Raw genomic sequence first — 21,928 nt, forward strand, 5'->3', positions numbered from 1 at the left:
GAGAATGTTCCAAGGCAGTGAGCACGTCCGCTGAAAAAACTAGACACCGCGCAGCTCTAACTGATGCGGGAGGGATTCATCAGTCTGAACAGTGTTTGCTTCTTCATTAATAACTACAGCTGAATGCGGCCTCCGTTTCTGTCAGCACTATCATGCAATAAATACATTTTTATTCCACTAAATTTTACATAAAGACATCATATTGTTAGAGTTTGAATTCTAATCTACTCATACTTCAGCTTGAGTAGCCACACAATCTAAACCTGGATTCAGCCTAATTTGTTGTGCAGATGTTGCAATACAAAGTTGGACGAGTGCAAATTCACAAGAGAATAAAATTGCATAACAAAAATAGATAGCAGTAAGGTGCAACAAAAGATGCAGTCCAAGTTCAATATCAAAACCAGGTCAGCAGGTCAGGTGTATGCTCTTCTCTATCTTGATGTTTTGATTCAGAATGGTTTTATTTTTGAGGATCAGTGATGGAAAAAGTGTTCATATCACTTAGTAACAGGAGCAGTACCACATTCTAAAAATACCATACATAAAAGTACTGCAATAAAAGTATTACTGAAGTAAGTACTGAATATTTAGCCACAAATTAAACGTAAAGTGTCCAAGTGAAAGTAGTCATGACACAGGAGGCAGGGGCGTAGCACCAAATTCTGGGCCTTGTGCATAGGCAATCCCCATGGGCCCCCCATCCTTCCTCTCGACTCCTTTCTTCGCCTTTTTTTTTTTTTTACAAAGGCAGATTCCTTTCTTTCTTTTCCTTTTTGAAACCCAGATATTCCTTTCTTCAAGGAAGACATGACAATGTATGTTGGTGCTTCAGCAGCATTGTCTGCATTCAGATGCATCTTAGTGCAAGGGTGGGCTAAACCATTTTGCACCTGTAGGCACTGCTTTTTGCTTTTCCTCCTTCAAAACACTTCTTATCCTGTCTATATTTTTTACTTTGCCAGATATTTGACACTCTATTGTTTCTAAAACTGGGCCCAGTGAGTGACTCTGCGAGCTCACTGGTTGTGAATTGTTGAAATTGTGGTTACTGTACTTAGTGTGACTGTAATTTGAAGGATTCTCTGGCACAAGAATTTCCTCCGGGATAATTAAAGTTCTATTGAATTGAATAAGGGGAGAGAGGGGTGTCAAAGAGCTTCCGCTATGTTTTTATACAAAGTTAAGTTATTCAACATATTAATTCAGCAAATTTAATTTAGTCATGACACTAATTCCTTACAAATGTAAACCTGCAAACAAAACAAACACCAGGTGTTTCCATGGCCCACCTCCCACTGGTGCCCTGGGGAATCAGTCCCATTTTCCCCTGACTACAACGCCCCTGATAGTAGGCGCAAAATATAAGAAAATAAACAGTAAGGTTACCAAGTTAGACTGTGTAAGCTCACCATATGTGTGTATACATATTTCCCCTTGATTTTTGATTTGTAATGGTTTTACTGTTGATGATCAGTGGTGTAAGAAGCATTCATTGCTTAAGTAAAAGTAGTAATACCACACAATAAACATACTCACAAGTAAAAGTTCTTCATTCCAAATTTGACTGAAGTAAAAGCACTAATATTTTTGCAACAAAATGTACTTAAAGTATTCAAGTAAGCATGAAACTGAAGCCTAAATGAAGTAAAAAAAAAAAAAAAATTACACCTGAGGCTATAATAAAAATCTGAATTAGGATATTCCAACACTAAACCGCAATACTCATCAGTGGTGGAAGAAGTACATAAGGTGTAAATCTTTTACTTAAGTAGTTAAAAGTATCAAAATTTTATTTACACACAAGTACAACTTAAAGTACTGAAAGTAAAAGAACTTATATCGTGTAAGTGAAGGGTGTCTATAGTGTAAATAATATTGAGTGCACAGTTGTGTCTAAATTTAGCACTTTATGTTTTATATTTTTCTAATTCTGATATATATCTTTTTGTATTTTATCTTTATTCTATAAGTAATCTATTGCAATTCAGTCTGTGCTATTTGAGCTGCTGTAACATGTGAATTTCCCTGTGTGTGGGATCAATAAAGTTTTATCTTATCGCTGATCTTATGTATAATGGCTCATGTCAGAATAATATATATTATACAATTGACTTATAATTATGCATTTTGAATGAGCATCACTTTAATGTTGCAGCTGGTGATGGTGGAGGCTACTTATAATAAATGTATATACTGCTAGGTTGCTGAATCTGTAGTAATACATCCTTATTCATTAATTATATTATGGATTACTAATTTGAATCTGCAAAGAGACTACTAAAGTTATCACATAAATATAGTGAAATAGTCCATTATAATCCTCTGTGATGTAGAAGAGGTATAAAGTAAAATAAATTAGAAATACTCAAGTAAAGTGCCTCAGAATTATACTTAAAGTAAATGTACTTGAGTACTTCCTACCACTGTTAGTCAAAGCCTTACTGATGATACAACACTGAAATGTTGTGTGGTTAATAAACACACAAAGATGTCCATATTTGAAGGAGGATCAGCTCAGGCGGTGATGATGTCTGCTCCACAGGCTGCAGCCTCAAATCTTCATCACGTCTAAGACTCTGGATATTTCCCTCTTCATCACTGCAGAACAGTAAATCGCATCTAACTGTGATAGACACATTACAGATCATTGTCTCATCGTGTTATTAAGACACGGTCAGCTGTGAGCTGTGGAACTATTCTCTTCTTTGTGGACCGACTTATGTTTACACTTTATGCGCGGATGAATATGTTCAGGTGACACCTTCACGGCTGCCGGGACTTGTTGTTTAAATAGCCAGCCTGTGCAGTTTGATTGGATGTTTCTCTCATAATCGTTTTATAACATCTGCTGCTGCACAATCACACACAATCACACACTGCCAGCTGATCGCATGCACAAAGTTAATCAAACTTGTATTGCTGGATGTAGTTCAGGGTCCAGATAACAGTTTTATAAAGACACTTAAACTCTGTCTTATTGGAAACTTGATGTAAGATAGGGGAGACCGGGGTTGGTTGTCACAGTTTTTACTCCTGTGTGAATTGCTCATCATCAGAACATCTTTTAACAGGATATCCTATATCAAATGAAATCTTAAGATCTTTGCTTGAAATGGGTGTCCCTCTTGTTTTTACAACTTACTGTAACAAGAAGTAGTTAACCATCAAAGACGTGGGATTGGTTGTCCCTATACCTAACAAAATAAAGATTTGTTAAAAAAAAAAAAAAAATTGACTTTTTAGTTCTTTAAGATAGAGACACCAAATAAGTTTTGAAATGAATATTACCTCTACAATAGTAGCCACAAGGCTTTTAACCAAAACCAAGAAGCACGACCACATCACAGCAGTTTTAGCCTCTTTATTGGCTCCATTTGTTTTATGCCTGGTACACACTACACGACATTTCTGTCTGTTCTGAAAGTCACTATGTCACATTACGTGATTGTGGAGTCATAACATCGTGCCGTGACTTTCCCGACAGACATGACACACTACACGATGGTCCACACCAATCATCCCTGGTCGTCTTTTATGACGTGTGTGATGTCATCAGGTTATTCTTGTCCTATTTTTTTTACTATTATGTCAGTCACTGTGTCTGTTCATGTGCCAGCTGAAATGTTGTGGTAATGTAAAAAGTGCCACCAGATGGCAGGAGCTACATTTGAAGTACCATACGCAAACATGCAAGTCACGGAATCCTCCACAAGTTTCTGCAAATGTTTCACAATAAAACCTGTCAAGAAAATGAAGGGATTCTCTCAGCTGAGATTATAAGGGGCTTTTAATTTGAAAGAGATACAGGAAGTGTTGAGTTTGAAAGGCAAACGATAGCGGATAAAAAGTAAAAATAATAAAAATACAGAGGGAATAATAAAAAACGACCCATTTATAATGCAGTCTATTTCAAATGAAGCTGGTGGCGTCTGCAGTTGTGGTGAGTAAAAGCCACTATTTTTTAATTTTCTTATTTTATGTCCATCTCCATCATAAAGACATAACGTTTTTTTGCTAGCCTGATGATAATGGCAGTACTCAGAGGGTTGATAAAGTGCCTCTGCTGTTTAATGCCATAACGTTTCCCTTTTTCCTCTGTTGTGGTAACGTCTGTAGAGGAAATATCAAAAACCCTGGGGTGTCGTCGTACAGTTGTCTACAGCAGCAGGTCGCTCTGTGTTTCTATTGGTCAAAGTGACGGGAGCAGTCGTGAACGACAAAAACTAAATCAAACTTGCTAGACTCTCCGTCGGGACGTCGGTTGATGTTAATTATGACACACTACGGAAGATGAAATGATGGATTATCATGTACGACACTTGTTGTTCACAATCCGAGCTGACACCGTACGTCTCTGCGTAGGGCTGTAATCGGGCTGATATCGCATATTGTGTACCAGGCATTACCACAATGGTAGATCATATTAATTACTTTTAAGGCTCTTCATGGCTCCAGATTACATTTCAGAACTGTTAGTCCCTCATGAACCTTTATGTAGTTTGAGATCCTCGGGCAGAGGTCTTCTGCTTGTCCCAGAGTCCAGACTGAGGACCAAAGGTGACAGAGCTTTTGCAACCAGGGCCCTGAGGCTCTGGAACGACCTGCCCGATGATGTAAGGCTGTCTGAGTCACTGGCTTCATTAAGTCTCTCCTAAAAACGTACTTCTATCAGAAAGCATATCCTGACTTTATCAATTTTGTTGCTATCTCATTGATTTTACTTACCTTTTATGATCTTGATTTTAGTTTTGACCTTCCTTATTTTATCTTTTACTTGATGACATTTTATGACATCTTATCTGTTTTATTCTTCTTGTGTTTTGTGTTTAGTTTTATTATACAGCACTTTGTAACTGTGTTGTAAAGGGTGCTATATAAATAAAGTTTATTATTATTATTAGTAGTAGTAATCAATGTCCGTTGTGTTTAAACCATGAATTTGAACCAGGTGATTCTTTGTTTGAATTATCCTCTGAAATGACAGTAAAATGAAGGAACTGACAGTTCTGAAAAAAAATCTAGCCTTTGTTAAAGCCACTGTCTCATAACAATGAATTATGAATATGAGATTAAATGAGACAGTGAGACTGGAAAAGATTATTCTCTGTCACAGTATGACCAGGAACTTTTGTTAAAATGTCAAACAGCCTCGGCTGAAGTATGTAAGTGTTTAGCTACAACATTGTTTTCTAATGAGGAACTAAAGCAACATTGTGTGTGTGTGTGTGTGTGTGTGTGTGTGTGTGTCTGTATGTGTGTGTCTAATCAAAAACACTTGAGAACATATGGACCATAACATGTTTGCCATGCTGACTGACATTCTCACATGTGACAACCAAGCCCCAGAGCAGTGACCCAACCAGCTGACCTCTTGACAAACATTTTAAGCTAGCTACCACACGGCGTTGGCTTGCTAGCTACAAGTTGACTCAAATCAAAACTATTACCTTTGACTATTAATAAGTGTTTGATTTTTAAACCACTAATAACCTACAGCCTTTTAATACAAAAATAAAACAAAACACCAACATGAAAAAAATTACTCTCTTCTCCCTTACCTCATTTCCTGTCATCTCTTACGCTGTAGACCAATAGTGGGTGTAACACACAGAATATGCAAAGACAAACTTTATTTCACAACACAATTCAAATACAGCTTCAGTGTTAGTCTGTCTTCTTCTGACGTTATAAAAACATGGCAGTGACAAAGATCATCACCTTGGCTAGCTTTAGAAGACAGACAGTACAGATATGACATCATTACTGACTCAGGATAAAATGCCATGCAGCCGTCACAGCCTTGCAGGGTTCAGTATTCTTGGTCTTCATCATCATTTTCAGAATCTGGGTATGTTTGACCCAAATCCTCGTAATCCCTTTCGAGACAGGCCAGGTCCTCTCTGGCCTCTGCGAACTCTCCCTCCTCCATACCTTCACCTACATACCAGTGGACGAACGCACGCTTGGCGTACATGAGGTCGAACTTGTGATCGAGACGTGACCAGGCCTCAGCGATGGCCGTGGTGTTGCTCAGCATGCAAACAGCCCTCTGGACTTTGGCCAGGTCTCCACCAGGGACCGCAGTCGGAGGTTGGTAGTTGATGCCCACCTGTTGAGACAAAGAGAATGATCAGAGAGATGATGTATCTCAAGCTGCATCTCATATCGTCATGATGTCACTCACCTTAAATCCAGTTGGGCACCAGTCGACGAACTGAATAGAACGTCTGGTCTTTATGTTTGCGATGGCAGCATTTACATCCTTAGGGACGACATCGCCTCGGTACAGCATGCAGCACGCCATGTACTTGCCATGACGGGGGTCACACTTGACCATCTGATTGGTCGGCTCAAAGCAGGCGCTTGTGATCTCGGACACAGTCAGCTGCTCGTGATACGCCTTCTCAGCAGAGATGATGGGCGAGTAGGTAACCAGAGGGAAGTGGATACGTGGAAATGGGACCAGATTGGTCTGGAACTCCATCAGGTCCACATTGAGGGAGCCGTCGAAACGAAGGGAGGCTGTGATTGAGGACACAATCTGACCGATCAATCTGTTGAGGTTGGTGTAACCGGGACTGTCGATGTCCATGTTGCGCCTACATATGTCGTAGATGGCTTCGTTGTCCACCATGAAGGCGCAGTCGGAGTGCTCTAAGGTGGTGTGGGTGGTGAGGATGGCATTGTAGGGCTCCACCACAGCGGTGGACACCTGAGGGGCTGGGTACACAGCAAACTCCAGCTTGGATTTCTTGCCATAGTCGACAGAAAGACGCTCCATCAGCAAAGAGGTGAAGCCGGAGCCGGTTCCACCTCCAAAACTGTGAAAGACGAGGAACCCCTGCAGGCCGGTGCACTGGTCCGTCTGATGAGAGGGACAGAAAGACAGACAGACTCTATTAAAGGTACTTTGCTTGCATTGATTAAACTCCTAAAAACTCATCTCTGTTTATCAAAATTACATATTTAGAAGTTTTTCGATGAGAGAAATCTTTCAAAATGTCTTAAATGTGACTTTACATCTTTACCTCATTTATTATGCGCCGATCGATGAATATCTCAACTCAAATTTATCTATAAAACAAATCACTGACCAAAGTGCTGCACAGAAGGAATAAAATGCTAAAAACACATACATGAGAGGCAACATAAGTGTCAGGTAACAGCTCACACATTTAGAGACACAACACACACAGGGAAAACCACATCATGGAGACTCAAACGCTAATGAATAAAAGTGGTTTTTGAGCCTGGACTTAAACAAGTCAGTGGAGGGGGCGGTTCAAGTAGTTCCGATATCTCGGGGTGTTCTTCATGAGTGAGGTTAGAACGGAGCATGAGATGGATTGGTGGTTTGGTGTGGCGTCTGCAGTGATGCAGGTGCTGCACCAGTCTGTCGTGGTGAAGAGGGAGTTGAGCCGGAAGGCAAAGCTTTCAATTTACTGGTCCATCTACGTCCCAACTCTCACCTGTGGTCATGAGCTCTGGGTAGTGACCGAGTGGCCGAAATGAGTTTCCTCCGTGGGGTGGCTGGGCTCAGCCTTAGAGATAGAAGGAGGAGCTGGGACATCCAGAGAGAGCTCAGAGTAGAGCCGCTGCTCCTTTGTAAGGGGTCAGTTGAGGTGGTTCAGGCATCTGATCAGGATGCCTCCTGGGCGCCTCCTGCTGGAGGTGTTGGCCTGCTGCCCCCGCAACCTGGCCCCAGATAAGCAGATGAAAATGGATGGATGGATGGCTGGATGGAGATTGAGAGGTGGATGCTGTTCAACAGTTTGGGGGCAGAGACAGCAAAAGCACGATCACCCCTAAGCTTAAGTCTGGAGCGTGGGACAGCAAGGTGCCCCAAGTCAGCTGACCTGAGGGACCGGGGGGTAGAGCAGGGGGTTAGGAAGTCTACAAACAGAAGAACCTTAAAATCAGTTCTGAACTTTACTGGCAGCCAGTGGAGAGAGGCTAAAACAGGTGTGATATGGTCTCTCCTCTGGATAGCCTGTGAGGAGCCTGGCAGCAGCGTTATGAACCAGTTGGAGGCAGGACAGAGAGGACTGACTAACACTGGTATACCCGTGTAATATGTAAATTAGCCCCGCTGCTAACCTACAACTCAAGCGAACCAGCTCACCTCTGACTCTCTCCATCAAACACAAACTTCTGCTCGTGAACAGTTCTAGATAACATTTGAATTGATGTTATCAAAGAGCTAAGAATGTGCTGCTGATGTTAGATAGTCTTAGGAACTCTGATATCTCTCGTTTCCCATGTTGACGGGATTGGTTCCTTAGATGTGTGATGGAAAAAACCCTGGAGGTTGTGGCACTGACTGTATATTTTGCTCATAATATATCATATAAAAAACACCACTTGGACCTGTTAACCACGTTAAAATCTTGTTTTTCACTGGAGGAGGGCCTTTAAAGTAAGGGCTTTGCAAAATGCACTTATTTGCTTTCTCGTATAGCGTTACATAAGAAGATTGGGTTCAGGCTTTAAAGCAGCAGGGAATCCACTGTCAAACTACATATGGAGGAAACATAACATCCCAGTAATTTCACAAATCATAGAGAATGGAGTGATTTTTACCCTTTGAGGAACACAATTACCTTCTTACAGTACGCCCAATTATATTCAATTCTCTCAAAACATCCCAAGGAAAACAACTGTGAGGCTGATAAACAATTTAGATCTTCAGCATCAGACAGAGGTATACTGTCTCAGGTCTGTGCAAAAGGTTAATCCACTCCTCCTTATATCCCGACATTTGGAATCAGAGTTCATGTGATGAAGCTGTGATTAATGAGAAAGCATCTTTATTTCCTCTATTAGATTTAAAAAGAGCAGGAAAAGCTTTGAAAATACATCAACAGCAGTTTCTCAGTCAGGTCTTTATCAGTCTCACTGACCATTTTACGGACGCGCTCCATGACTCCATCAATGATTTCTTTCCCGACAGTGTAATGGCCTCGTGCGTAGTTGTTGGCTGCATCCTCCTTTCCAGAGATCAGCTGCTCAGGGTGGAAAAGCTCTCTGTACTTTCCAACTCTTACCTCATCTGAAAGAAAGTTTTTAATCACAAAGGTCAATGAAATTAACTTCAGTGTGGTTTAACTTGACCAGACAAGTGCCAAATGTGGAAATTTCCACTGAAACAGATGTATCTTAGTGCAGTGGTTCCCAACTGGAGGGTCATTATCCAAAAGTGGGTCATGGGTCCATTCTGAATGGGCTGCAAGTTACTCGAAAATGCGTCAAGTTTGTGAAAATCACATTTTATTTTGAAGTACAGTGAATTTCTGACACAGATATTTTATTTTGAAGTGCTGTTTCCTGCTGTAGAGTGAGTGAATAACAGGAAGCTGCTTAACAGAGCCCAACGGCGTGGACAAAGGCAAGTATGACATTGAATATATTAAACTGTGTGGACCTAGAACTAATGACTAAGGAGAAATCTGGACCCGTGGCTGGACCATTTGGGAACCACTGTATTAGTGAGTAGTTTAGCATTTTTACTGTCATGTTATTGACACACTGATGACTCCACAATTGATGTAACAAACTCATGACTAACCAGACTTCATTTTCATGCCAAAGTTTGAAGATTTACAAAGATTTACTAACTTAAAATCTTGAATTTTTCATTCAATTTATGGTGAAACCTTAAAAGTGGCGCCTTTAATTTGTACATTTCATATGAAGCTCCAAAACTGACGAGTCAAAAATGTAACTGCATATACTCATAATTAATACTGGACATATGTATCAATACGTGCATGTCTCCTTATTATATAAACAACACTGTAAATGTTATTTGGGAAAAAGATAATTAAGGACAGGTTCCCCAATTTTTTTTAAGTCTGCCTTAAAACAACAGTCAGGTACTCCTCTGAATACTGAAACAGATTTTGCTTGTTGCAATAATTCCTCCTTTTCCAGACTTCAGAAACTGTGAACCTGTCCTTTAAAGGTGCTGTGTAAGACGTTCAGAGCTTTGTTATAGCAGCAAACAACTATTAGCTATGCAAAGACATAGTGAAGTAATGGCATCCTGAGGAGAGAATGAAGTCAAGCTCCCTCTGTGTGTGGTGTAATTGATGCTTCTCTGTTCTTTGTTGTGGTAGATGGTCCGGCAACACGTGTCCCTGTGTATCCCGCTGACTCTGCTGCTCTGTGCTGCACATATTACTGCGGTTATGGCTGATAATGCCATCTTTGCAGACATGAAACCCAACCTCCCAACCCAATATGTTAATATACTACAACTAGTCCATACCCATTGAGTGCACAGTTGCCCACGTACAGTTTTACATGGTGTGTGTTTGGGATACAGGTCATAGGAAATTGCAGATTAAATAGTCAACTGAATCCATTAAGAAAAGCATATGTATTCAGAGTTTTTGTGAATTTGATAGTATGATTGCTTTATTGAAAGTACAGTAGTAACATTGCCAATAGTGGGATAGTTAGTGGGCTAAAACTGCCCATTAGTAGATGGATTCACATGGGAAAGGTGTGGCTAGCCCTTGTTGCAACGGTGGGGGTTGGAATCCAGACTTTGTTCATTTTTCTGTTGTTATAGCGCCACCCAGTTACCAATTAGAGTTAAATTTCTCCAGTCACCTTGAGGCGTCCTGTTCTACATATCTACCAAGTTTAGTAAAAATCGATGTGGCGGTTAGGTCTAGACAAGAAGTTAGCTCTCTAGCGCCCCCATGTTGTTTGATGGGGTCAATAATGGAGGGGTCCCCTCAGATTATGTGTGGTCATATGCCTACAAAGTTGCGTGGTGATGGGTGAAACCCTTGAGATGTCATACACCTTTATGTGATGAGCCACGCCCTCCGCAATATTCATTGCCTTATAGAAGCTCAGTTTTAGTGAGTTTTCCAACTTTTGCCAAGAGGGAACTTTAGATATTGGTCCCTAGATTACGTTCACCCAGTTTCATGCAGATCGGTCAAACTTCCTAGGAAGAGAACGATTTGAAGTGTTTTTTTCAAAAAATTCAAAATGGTGGAAAATCTATATAACTGGAAGTTATGGGTTCTTGAGGCACATTTGTTCCTCACGAGGAGAGGCATCTCAACACAACATGCGGGGCATGAGATATGCCCATTCAAAGTTTGCAATTTCAATCAGTTGCTATAGCGCCTCCCTTTGGCCAACTGATGTAATATTGCTTCATTCACATCCTCCCTTGACCCTCTACCACTGTGCCAAATTTCACATGGATTGACCAAGTCAGTGAGGAGAAAAACGTGGAACAGACACACAGACACACAGACAGAGTTTTCGTCATTATATAGTAAGATTCTAAAATTATTTTTTTTTTCCTTTTTTTTTGGTTGTTTGGTTTTTTCAAATTGTTTGATTGATTCTTTTTTTTTTTTTTTTTAAAGATTATTTTTTTGGGCTTTTTGCCTTTAATGGACAGGACAGATTAAAATGGGGTGAGAGAGAGAGAGTGGGGGTCGACATGCAGCAAAGGGTTGCAAGCCGGAGTCGAATCTGCGACCGCTGCAGTGAGGCATCGCCTCTGTACATGGGGCGCCGGCACTATCCACTATGCTACCAACGCCCCATTTGATTGATTCTTTGACTTATGTATTCATATATATGTGTGTGTGTGTTAATTAGGTAATATGCTGGACAAGAGGATGTATATGAAGAGACGTATATCTTCCATTCCCTTTATTTTGTATTGTTATCATCCTCAACTCAATAAATATAATCTAAAAAATATATATATATTATAAAATATTATTTTTCCTCTCATGAACCCACACAGACCGGCGGGTCGTCCTCTCTCCCTGCATGCTTCAGCCTTCCTCTCATTTAAAACAAGTACTCTACCTTGTGCCGCCATATTTACATCTGCGGATATTCCGTATCATAGCAACCAGATGCAACCAAAGAGTTTCAGCTGAAAAAAAACTCAGCACCTCACCACTCTCTCCCAGCTGGGTGTTTCCAAGGAGCGCATGGTGTTTTCAGCTGGGAAAAAAAGCTTGGTGGACACTCATTCATTCATTCATTCATCTTCTAACCACTTCATCCTCTTGAGGGTCGCGGGGGGGCTGGAGCCTATCCCAGCTGACATCGGGCGAGAGGCAGGGTACACCCTGGACAGGTCGCCAGACTATCGCAGGGCTGACACATAGAGACAAACAACCATTCACACTCACATTCACACCTACGGACAATTTAGAGTTATCAATTAACCTAGTCCCCAATCTGCATGTCTTTGGACTGTGGGAGGAAGCCGGAGTGCCCGGAGAGACACGCTGACACGGGGAGAACATGCAACAGAGGGGCTCTCACACCCGGGGTCGAACTGGCAACCCTCTTGCTGTGAGGCAACAGTGCTAACCACCACAACCCCTGTTTTAGTTTATTTGAACAAAATAATCAGGGGGTCAAGGAAAAGTAGTATAACTCTTTATACTTGTTTTTACACTCCATTTCAATTATCAAACTAAAAGTATAATTTATTTATGTATTTGGTTATAAAATATTTTAAGATAAGATGAAATATCATAAACGTTATTTATCCTGAGGGAAATTGTTTTGTAGCTGCTGCAGTGCAAAGAAGGAAAAAGTGTTTAATCTTAATATCAACAAACAGATCGTTAAAAATCCTCAAAATCCAAACTATACAAAAATTGTATCACAGAAATTTTACAATTTTAAATATATTGAAAAATGCGGGAAAATATTTTGTCCTTGAAATTTAATGTAAGCATAAATTGATGACACATACTGGGGACACTGTGCTTGTTTAAAATAAATCCAATGTTGCACTCTGTAATTTTGTATTTACACAGCACACTTCTGTAAATGTTAACCAGCACTGAATAAAAGAACAAAGGAGTCGCCACTGCACTTGTTGCTTGGATACCAGTGTTCCCATCAGCAGTTACCTGCACGAACTGTGTGGATGGAGATGCACTCACACTAGACACATACGAACGCACATAACAGGATGTCAGGAACGATTATATAAAAAAAAAAACAGAGATAAGGAGGATGAAAATAATGACACACTCAGGACGACTCACCAACCACTGTGGGCTCCAGGTCCACATAGATCGCTCTGGGAACATGATGCCCAGAGCTGCCAGTGTTGAAGAAGGTGTTGAATGGGTCTTCACGAGAGTTTGGTTCTGCAGGACTCTCCAAGGAGACGCCATCAGGACCGACGCCATGTTCGAGGCAGAAGAGCTCCCAGCAGGCGTTTCCTGTCTGGACACCTGCCTGACCCACGTGGATGGAGATGCACTCCCTCTGGACACATAGAAACAAGACAGGTGGAGGCTGAGACGTCTGTCACAAAGTTCCTAACACAAAATTCAAAGTAAAACAAAGTCATTCTCAACATTTTGACTCATTATGACCTTCAACTGTACAAGAAAACAGGTAGCTGGAGCATCACCAAGCAAATCAAACACAGACGTTTGAGATGGCTAGGCCATGTGCTAAGAATGGAACAGGGCTGGATCACAAGAGCCAGACAAAGGAAAACCCGGAAGGCCCAAAACCACCTGGTGCAGAACTGTGACACTGGAGATGGAAAAGATGAACCTGTCATGGGGAGAGATGCAACATGCTGCCAAGGATTGAATGCAGTGTAAAGAGCTCATTGAAGCCTTATGTTCCATAGGGGATGAAGAGGAGTAAGTAAGTAAGCATGTAGTGCAAATGTGAGCCTTGTCTCCTCCTGTAATCTCTGTTAGAAATATGTACACTGCTATCCATGAATAAAATCTACTGTTTCAGGTCTCTTCAAATTCCAAAATCTAATCCTGCAGGTTGAAAATAAAAGTGGATGTAGAGTTTTGGGAAGTCCAAAGTGACTCCAAACAGTTTCTAAAGTGACACAGTAGATGGCCTGCTGCAGATGACTGTTCAAGACGAGTAAACAACAATACCGGCTATTTTTTAGTGACCTGTTGCTGTTTTCCCACCGGGGACAGTGCCACGAAAAGCGGCCGTTTTTGACCAAGACATCACCACATTTCCAGCCGTGACTGTGCCAGCCAGTTAGGCCTATTTTAAGCCAAAACATGATCTTTTCCTAATTACAATTAAGTGGTTTTTGTGCCTAAACCCCACCACATGTTAACCACAGCATTGTTGAAACATGAATTCTCAGCATATTTGCTACATAATACAAATGTGACAAATCTGTTTGTTTTTTTTTACAAATGTACAACAACAACAACATTTTTTCTGGTTGAAGTTTCAGCTTTGTTCCACCTATAACTTCACTATTCTGGTTCGCTCTTATAGTGTTGTTTTCAGCTGCAGCAGCCAGCTGTTTTCAGTGAGACCCACCATATACCACCTGCTCAGCACCACACAGCACAGAGACACAGTTAAAGATCTGGTGAAAATAGTGCAGCATTTAGCAGCTAAAGAGACTGATCAGAATCAAGAGAGAAATTGGGTCATGTTGCAGTCGCTCTTACACACACATTGAGAAATTATACAAAAATAAAAAATAGATTAAAAAAAGAAGCATAAATATGCACATTATGCTGCTGTTAGATATAAAACAATATATACAGAGAAAACAGAAAAATAAGAATAACAAGCATATACAAATACTGGCATCAGACTATAATAACCACAATGTAAATAAACAATGAAAATAAAGAATGCTGAAAAAATACAATTATAAATATAAAAGAATAGCTTAAATAATAAAATAAACTTAAATGTGCAGTATAAACACAGTGTTGAGGCCAGAGTACTGCACAGTTGAATTATTGCACAGATTATTGTACAGTTGAGTCAGTGTTGCACAGCTGAAAATATAAATAATACTGTAAATAAATTATGAGCTTGTAGCTGCTGACAGGTCCATTCAAGGAGTTGAAAAGTTTGATAACTTATATATCTGATAACTACAGGCAGAATGAGCTGGTAGAAAGTTTGTTTTTAAGGGTCACAAATTCAACTGTGCACTATTCAAAGACGACTAAAAGACGAAGCCTGAGATCTAAAGATTTAATCAGCAATGGCTGCACCACTGTTACTGTTGTGTATCTGACAATAAAGAACTTGAACTTGAGTCTACAGTTCTGCCAGCAGCTCTGTGAGGCTGTACTGAGGCACAGTGGTTGTGCCAGGAGAGGTCTTGGTCTTAAGAGTTTTTGAAGTTTCGTCTTAGACTCGACCGCATTTTGGCTGTTTCTATCTCAGACTAAGACGACTCAGGATGCTATTTTAAGACCAGTAAAGACCACAACTACAAAACAAAATTTCTTGTGCAAAAAGGAGTAGTAAATAAAGATGGTTAAATTGATTTCAGCTACTTTGTGTTTCAATTTGTTTGGTCTTTGAAAAAAAAGAAAAATTTCAAAACATAAACTTAATCTGTGCAATGACTTTCGATTATTTTACAAAGACATTTTTTCATTCAGTTTTACTTATACATACACACATTTACAGAATGCATGGAAAGAGATACATGAAGAGTAATCCTCATTTGTTTTCTGTGGGTGTTTTAATGGGAATGTGGATCTTTTAAATCAATTTGAGGAGTTCCTGGTTTGCATGTTCCAGTCTGTCATGCAGAATGGGACTCACACTGGTCTAGTCCTGGTCTTGTCTCGATCTGTGTACACTCTGGTTTTGACTCATGACTATGATGCTGACTAAAAGCTAAAAGTTGTGGGAAAAAAAATCTGCTGGAGGCGAGACAGGAAACATAAACGTTCGTGCAATATTTTGTGAAAATTCAAGTCAGGTTAAACTAGAATAACCACCTCGCAGCTGTATGCCTCCACGCATCAGTTTCTGTTACAGTTTACCTTCATGTCTGTGGAAACATGGATGATTCACACCCACTGTCCCCTGACAAAGTGTTTTATGCAGGACATTATGATGTCACAGTGAAGCTGACATTTGACCTTTTGAATATAAAATGTTATCACTTCATTATTTTATCCTATTAGACATCTGTGTGAAATTTGTTTGCGTAAGAATTCTTGAGTTATGGCCAAAAACATGTTTTGTGAGGTCACATTGACCTTGACCTTTGACTTATGAACACTAAAAAACTGATCACTTCATTGTTGAGTCCAAGTCGACGTTTGTGCCAAATTTAAAGAAAACCCCTCATGGTGTTCTCGAGATAATGCATTCACAAAAACAAGACAGACAAGGTCACAGTGACCTTGACCTTTGACTACCAATCTAATCAGTTTATCGTTGAAGAAATTCCTTTAAGCTGTTCTTGACATTCACAAGAATGACATGGTTGCAAGGTCACAGTGACCTTGGTCTTTGACCCTTGACCACCACGAATCTCATCCGTTCATCCTCGAGTCAGAGTGAATCTTATATGCCGAATTTAAAGAAATTCCTTCAAGGTGTTCTTGAGATGTCAAGATCATGAGAATGAGATTGATCCAAGGTCAAAGTGACCTTGACCTTTGACCTATAACCACCAAAAACGTATCAGTTCATCATTAAGTCCACACACATTTATGCCAAATGTGAAGATATAATGTTGACGAGGATGGGACAGACAGATGCACAGGAACACATACAGACGTACATACGGTCAGATGGACAACCTGAAAACATGATGCCTCCGGCCGAGACTATTGCCGGCACGAAGGCATAAAAAAAAAAAAAAAAAAAATTTTCAACATTAATTTGGAACTTTTTTATTGCACCATTTGACATGTCTTTGCTTCCATCAGCTCAGTGTGCAAAAATAAAACAAATATCTGATGACATCCTGTGTTACTTATTTGTGCTCTGCTTTTCTTTTTGTTACCTCCACCAAGGAGGTTATGTTTTCGCCGGCGTTGGTCTGTTTGTTTGTCTGCAAAATAACTCAAAAAGTTCTGAACGGATTTTGATGAAATTTTCAGGAAATGTTGATAATGGGACAAGGAACAGATGTTAAAATGTTGGTGGTGATCGGTTGAAGCGAAGTGGATAAAATAATAAAATGGCAGGAAATCCGAGCTGCTTGGCGGAGGTCTGCGCTCTCCAAGTGCTTTTCTAGTTTTAAAGTGAGAACACTGTTAACAACAGGTTGGCCTTTTTCAGACGGTTTAATGTTTTTCATCTGCTAAGCACTTTCAGCAGTCGTGTTTCAACATGTTCAGAATCTTGTTTTCCCCGCAGAAAGAAAATCCCCCAAGATGATTTTTTTTTTTTTTTGTTGCTGCAGAGTGATTTGAATTTATAAGACATGGGTATGAACTAAAGTTTGGAATATGAGCATTGATAAAACACATTTGAAAAGTTGAATATTCACAACAAAAGGCTTTTCTTCTGAGGGTCTGAGGCTGAAGATGAAGCTTTGAGCCCCTTTTGCTGAAACTCATAAAACACTGAAAGGGTAGACAGTAATATAAATTTTTCATTTAACCCTACAAAACATGCATGTGAAATAAAACAGGCTGCAACAGAGTCAGTGCAGAGTTCTGTGGATATTTTTGGATAAAGAAAGAAGTCATATGTTAAGATTTGTCTTGCAGACAGCAGTCACACTGGTGATTTCAGAGAAAACAAACTAACTGATGCAAACACCGAATAACAAACGTTGCAGCACAAGTTTTCACATTTAGAATTAAGTGTAATAATCTTACCATGTCGCTGGAGATGAGATGAGATGGTGGTTTTGCTTCAGGTTAATGTGCGTTATTCTGTCCGCAAGGCTCAGCACAGACTGAGCAGTTCCTCTGCACTGATCCAGGGGTGTGTAACGTGTCCTAACAGACACAGCGATGCTTCGTTCCGCCTGCTGCAGCAGCTCTTTATACCTGCAGACAGACAGATGGGCTCACCTGGGTTAGTGTTAGGATGGTGTGTGACTGACTGATGTTTATTCAGGCTTCATGTTAGAGGGAGGGAAGTCTTCCTCCCCCCACATGAAGCTACTTCTCCCTCACTTCTGTCACTTTTTTCACAAGAAAGAACTTTTAATTCATATTTATTATCCATCTGAATCAATCCAACTTGTGCCAAAGGCTATTTCACACCCGGCCAACAATGGTTCTGTCACTTTTTATAACATCATACAGTGATGGAGAGGAATTCAGATAAATGACGTGAATAAGGAAACCAGACGAAATAAGCTGTGTGATTTGGAAGAGGTGGAAAGGGAGCCACATTTTCTTTTGCACTGTTCAGCAGTGTGGTGATTTAATGACATTCTTCTATGAAATTATTTAACAAAACTGATCTACAGGTGATTTTAAAAAGAACAGTTGTTACTTTTTAGCAAATAATTATTCATATTTCTGAAGTAGTTTACTCAGTGATTTATAAATGTTGAAGACATGAAGGTCAGAAAATGTAGCTGTGAAAATTAAATGAACTGCTTTTCTTTCATTCATTCTCATATGGTACTGTATTTGTTATTACTCACACATATTTATGTTGCAGTCAGACTGGGACTAATGGAACATTTATACAGCCCACTAAACTGTTTTAAAAATTAACTTGTGCCAACGTCAATTAAGATTTTAAATGATGACATTTAATATTTAGGGGTTGCGTTGTGTTTGCTTACAGTGCTCTGTTGTGTGCTGGTGTTATGTGTAGTGTGTGTTCTTATGTTTTAATGGTGTATGCTTCATTTCTTCCTGACTGTTATAGTAAGGCAGCAATACTTGTGCAGCTCCTGAGTCCAAGACAAATTTCCCTACAGGGAAAATAAAGCGCATCATATCGTATCGTGGCGTATTGTGTTGTGTCGTTGCATCATTGTAGTTTAATCTAAAATATATCACATTTTATGAAGTGATATGGACACAGAGGGACACGTCCCCCTTAAAATTTCAACATGTACATCTGTCCCCTCCAACAAACTCCTAAAAATAGCAGAGGACTTTTATTTTGACTAAATTACAGACATTTACACCATAAATCGATGCGTAAAAAAATCACCAGAATGCAGGAAATTATGTGTTTGATGCTTAAGATTTTCTCAAAGGGGACCCCAAAACACCCTGTTTTTTATGTCCTCATATGTCAAATGAAACCTACTCTGGCTGTCAAATAGATGAAGTGGACTAGAAGTATAAAGTAGCATAAAAGGGAAATATTCAAGTAAAGAACAAGTACCTCAAATCCTACTTTAACAACAACACTCAAGTAGACGTATTTACTTTGCAGCACTGACAATTTATGATTTTAAAATGATAACAACCAGTAAAAGAGCTGATCATATATCTGCATTTGATCATCCTGCTGTTTCTTTATGCTTTAAAATTGCACATGGAAGTACAGCAGATGGTGAAATCTGTTTCATTGTTTGGTGAACGTGCAGACTTACCTTCTATTCAATCTTAATGTTTCCATTCATCAAAAGAGATGAACTGAAAAGATCCTATTTCATTATTAGTCATCAGTTTGTGTCTTTCTTAGGAAACTGAGGTGTAACTGAATCTGATTACACAATTCAGCAAATCACACAAAGCTTCCCTGTAATATAACTGACGTGTGATTAAATATTTCCTCTGTGACTGAATATTTTGGCAACGTTATTATTCTGGTGAACATGAGAGCTTTGTTTTTCAGGAAACATCAAGAATTGTATCCAACAATTTAGTTCAGCCCTCAGATAACATTTTGTACTTTACTCGAGCATAATAAGTTTCTGTCGCTTTAAAATACATTGCTACAGATTAAATCAGTGTTACTCAGCCTTTTTGTTTTGTGACCTTTATAAAAACTATTTAATTTGGTCCCTTGTGTCGTTTATAATTTGTGCAGCAGAACTTTGTTTTGCCTTCGGCCCTCTCACATGAATCTTCCCGCGACCCCTCAGATTCATCTTGTGACCCTCTGAAGGGGACCCAAGTTGGGACCCACTGGACAAAACCACCAACTAAAGTAATTTAAACCAGCTCCACTGCGACCTGCTGCAACAGTAATATTATTTTAGTCATGTGATCTATCACAAGGGACATTTTCCTGCAGACCAATAACTTTTACTTTTAATACCAGTATTGGCAAAATCTTCTTAAAGATTACACAAATGGATCCTATTATTTGCTATTTTTTTGTTGTTGCAGTCGAAAATATTTTGCTATTAGTGGTTTGTTATCACTTGTATTATATTTTATGTATTGTTTTTTATCTTTCTGTACTGACCTTTGGACAGATGAGACAAAACTGGAGCTATTTGGCTAGTCACATCAGCTCTATGTTCCCAGATGCAAAAATGAAGCATACAAAGAAAGGAACGCTGTGCCTACTGTGAAACATGGAGGAGGCTCGGCTATGTTCTGGGGCTGCTTTGCTGCATCTGGCACAGGGTGTCTTGAATCTGTGCAGGGTACAATTACATCTCAAGACTATCAAGGCATTCTGGGGCGAAATGTGCTGCCCAGTGTCAGAAAGCTTGGTCTCAGTCACAGGTCATGGGTCCTCCAACAGGATAATGACCCAAAACACACAGCTACAAACACCCAAATTGGCTAAGAACAAAACGCTGAACTATTCTGAAGTGGCCTTCTGTGAGAAGGAGCTGAAACATGCAGTCTGGAGAAGGCACCCTTCAAACCTGAGACAGCTGGAGCAGTTTGCTCATGAGGAGTGGGCCAAAATACTTGTTAACAGGTGCAGAAGTCTCATTGAGAGTTACAGAAATCGATTGATTGCAGTGATTGCCTCAAAAGGTTGTGCAACAAAATATTAAATTAAGGGTGTTATTATTATTTTTGTCAGTTTCAAGTTATTTCAGTGACCATTGTGGGTTTTTCTGTCTTTAACGGAAGGGTACCAACAATTTTGTCCATGTGTGTATTCATCAGTTTAGGTGCAAGTCACCAAGTGTTGGAGATATCAGCCATAGAGATGTCTGGCTTCTTTTGATAATGATGGAACTAGATGGCACTCAGCTTGTGGTGCTCAAAGCGCCAAAAAACTCAACAGCAATGTCTCTTTCCAGAAATCATGACCTGGTTACTCAAGATAATCCACAGACCTTGTTGTGAGCAGTTTCATGTTGGAACTGTTTGCTTTCTACTGAACTACACCCGCCAACCGTATTAACGTGCGTGCATCTACTCATAGACAAGAGGCTGTGTTTTCTAACCAGAGGAACTTCATCATTGTTGTAAGAACCCCCAGTTTTTGTTGTGTCTGCAAAACAGAACTAGGAACATTTGTAATCCTTATAACCCTACTTTGAGGGACTTTTTTAGCTCCTACTGCAGAGTGGGTACTCTTACACCACAAGAACAACCATGAGAGACGAGGGTGCGATTGGTCGAATACAGCAGCACTGGTAACTGCCATTTTTAAAAACCTCGGTCTGATGATGGCTATTAATGGTGTCCTCTTCAGCTGAGCTGTAAGGTTAGCTAGCTCAGTGGTGCTAGGTGAGCTAGCAGCAGATGCACGCTTCCTTCTGCACGGTGATACAGTTGGGGGGGTGTAGTTTGGTAGAAAGAAAATAGTTCCTACATGGAACTGCTCACAACAAGGTCTGTGGATTATCTTGAGTAACCAGGTCAAGATTTCTGAAAGGAGACACTGCTTTTGGGTTTTTCAAATATATTTTTCAGCCCTTTGAGCACCACAAGCTGAGTGACATCTAGTTTTATTATACTGCCGAGAAGGCAGCTGATATCTCCAACACTCAGCACCTCACACCAAAACAATCTAGACTGATAAACAGCACTACAGGTAAGAGGAAAAAAATTGTGTTTTGATTTTAGGGGGAACTGTCCCTTTAAAAAGGCACAATAGTTGTGCGGGGATAAAAAAGATGCCCTGCACAGTCTGCTGAGTTTGAGACATCAAACTGCTTCGAGCAGCTGGATGATTCTTCACATTTGCTCTGTGGATGTGGACGATGATGCCACTGACTCAGCTGACGATGTGTGAAGCGAACATACAGCGTTTTGTCTCTCTGCATCACTTATCAGGTGTTCACAGACCGAGAGGAGAAAAC

The 21,928-nt window shown here is 40.0% G+C and overlaps 1 protein-coding gene across 2 annotated transcripts; it reads right to left on the minus strand.

Annotated features, from left to right (window-relative positions):
• Nucleotides 1-5,616: 5,616 nt before the first annotated feature.
• Nucleotides 5,617-20,950, minus strand: tuba5 (tubulin alpha 5). Of its 2 annotated transcripts, XM_049581494.1 has the most exons (6): nt 19,301-20,950; nt 17,610-17,783; nt 13,056-13,281; nt 8,904-9,052; nt 6,188-6,868; nt 5,617-6,112 (listed from the first exon to the last, which is right to left on the minus strand). In XM_049581494.1, exons 2-6 carry the CDS (start codon nt 17,610-17,612, stop codon nt 5,813-5,815), a joined length of 1,359 nt encoding a protein of 452 aa, XP_049437451.1. In that variant the 5' UTR covers nt 17,613-17,783; nt 19,301-20,950; the 3' UTR covers nt 5,617-5,812. The 2 variants fall into 2 exon arrangements, with proteins under 2 accessions (XP_049437451.1, XP_049437450.1); XM_049581493.1 differs by having other exon boundaries at nt 17,610-20,950.
• Nucleotides 20,951-21,928: the final 978 nt, after the last annotated feature.

This window comes from Epinephelus fuscoguttatus, linkage group LG7, assembly GCF_011397635.1.
Source record: "Epinephelus fuscoguttatus linkage group LG7, E.fuscoguttatus.final_Chr_v1".
NCBI lineage: Eukaryota > Metazoa > Chordata > Actinopteri > Perciformes > Serranidae > Epinephelus > Epinephelus fuscoguttatus.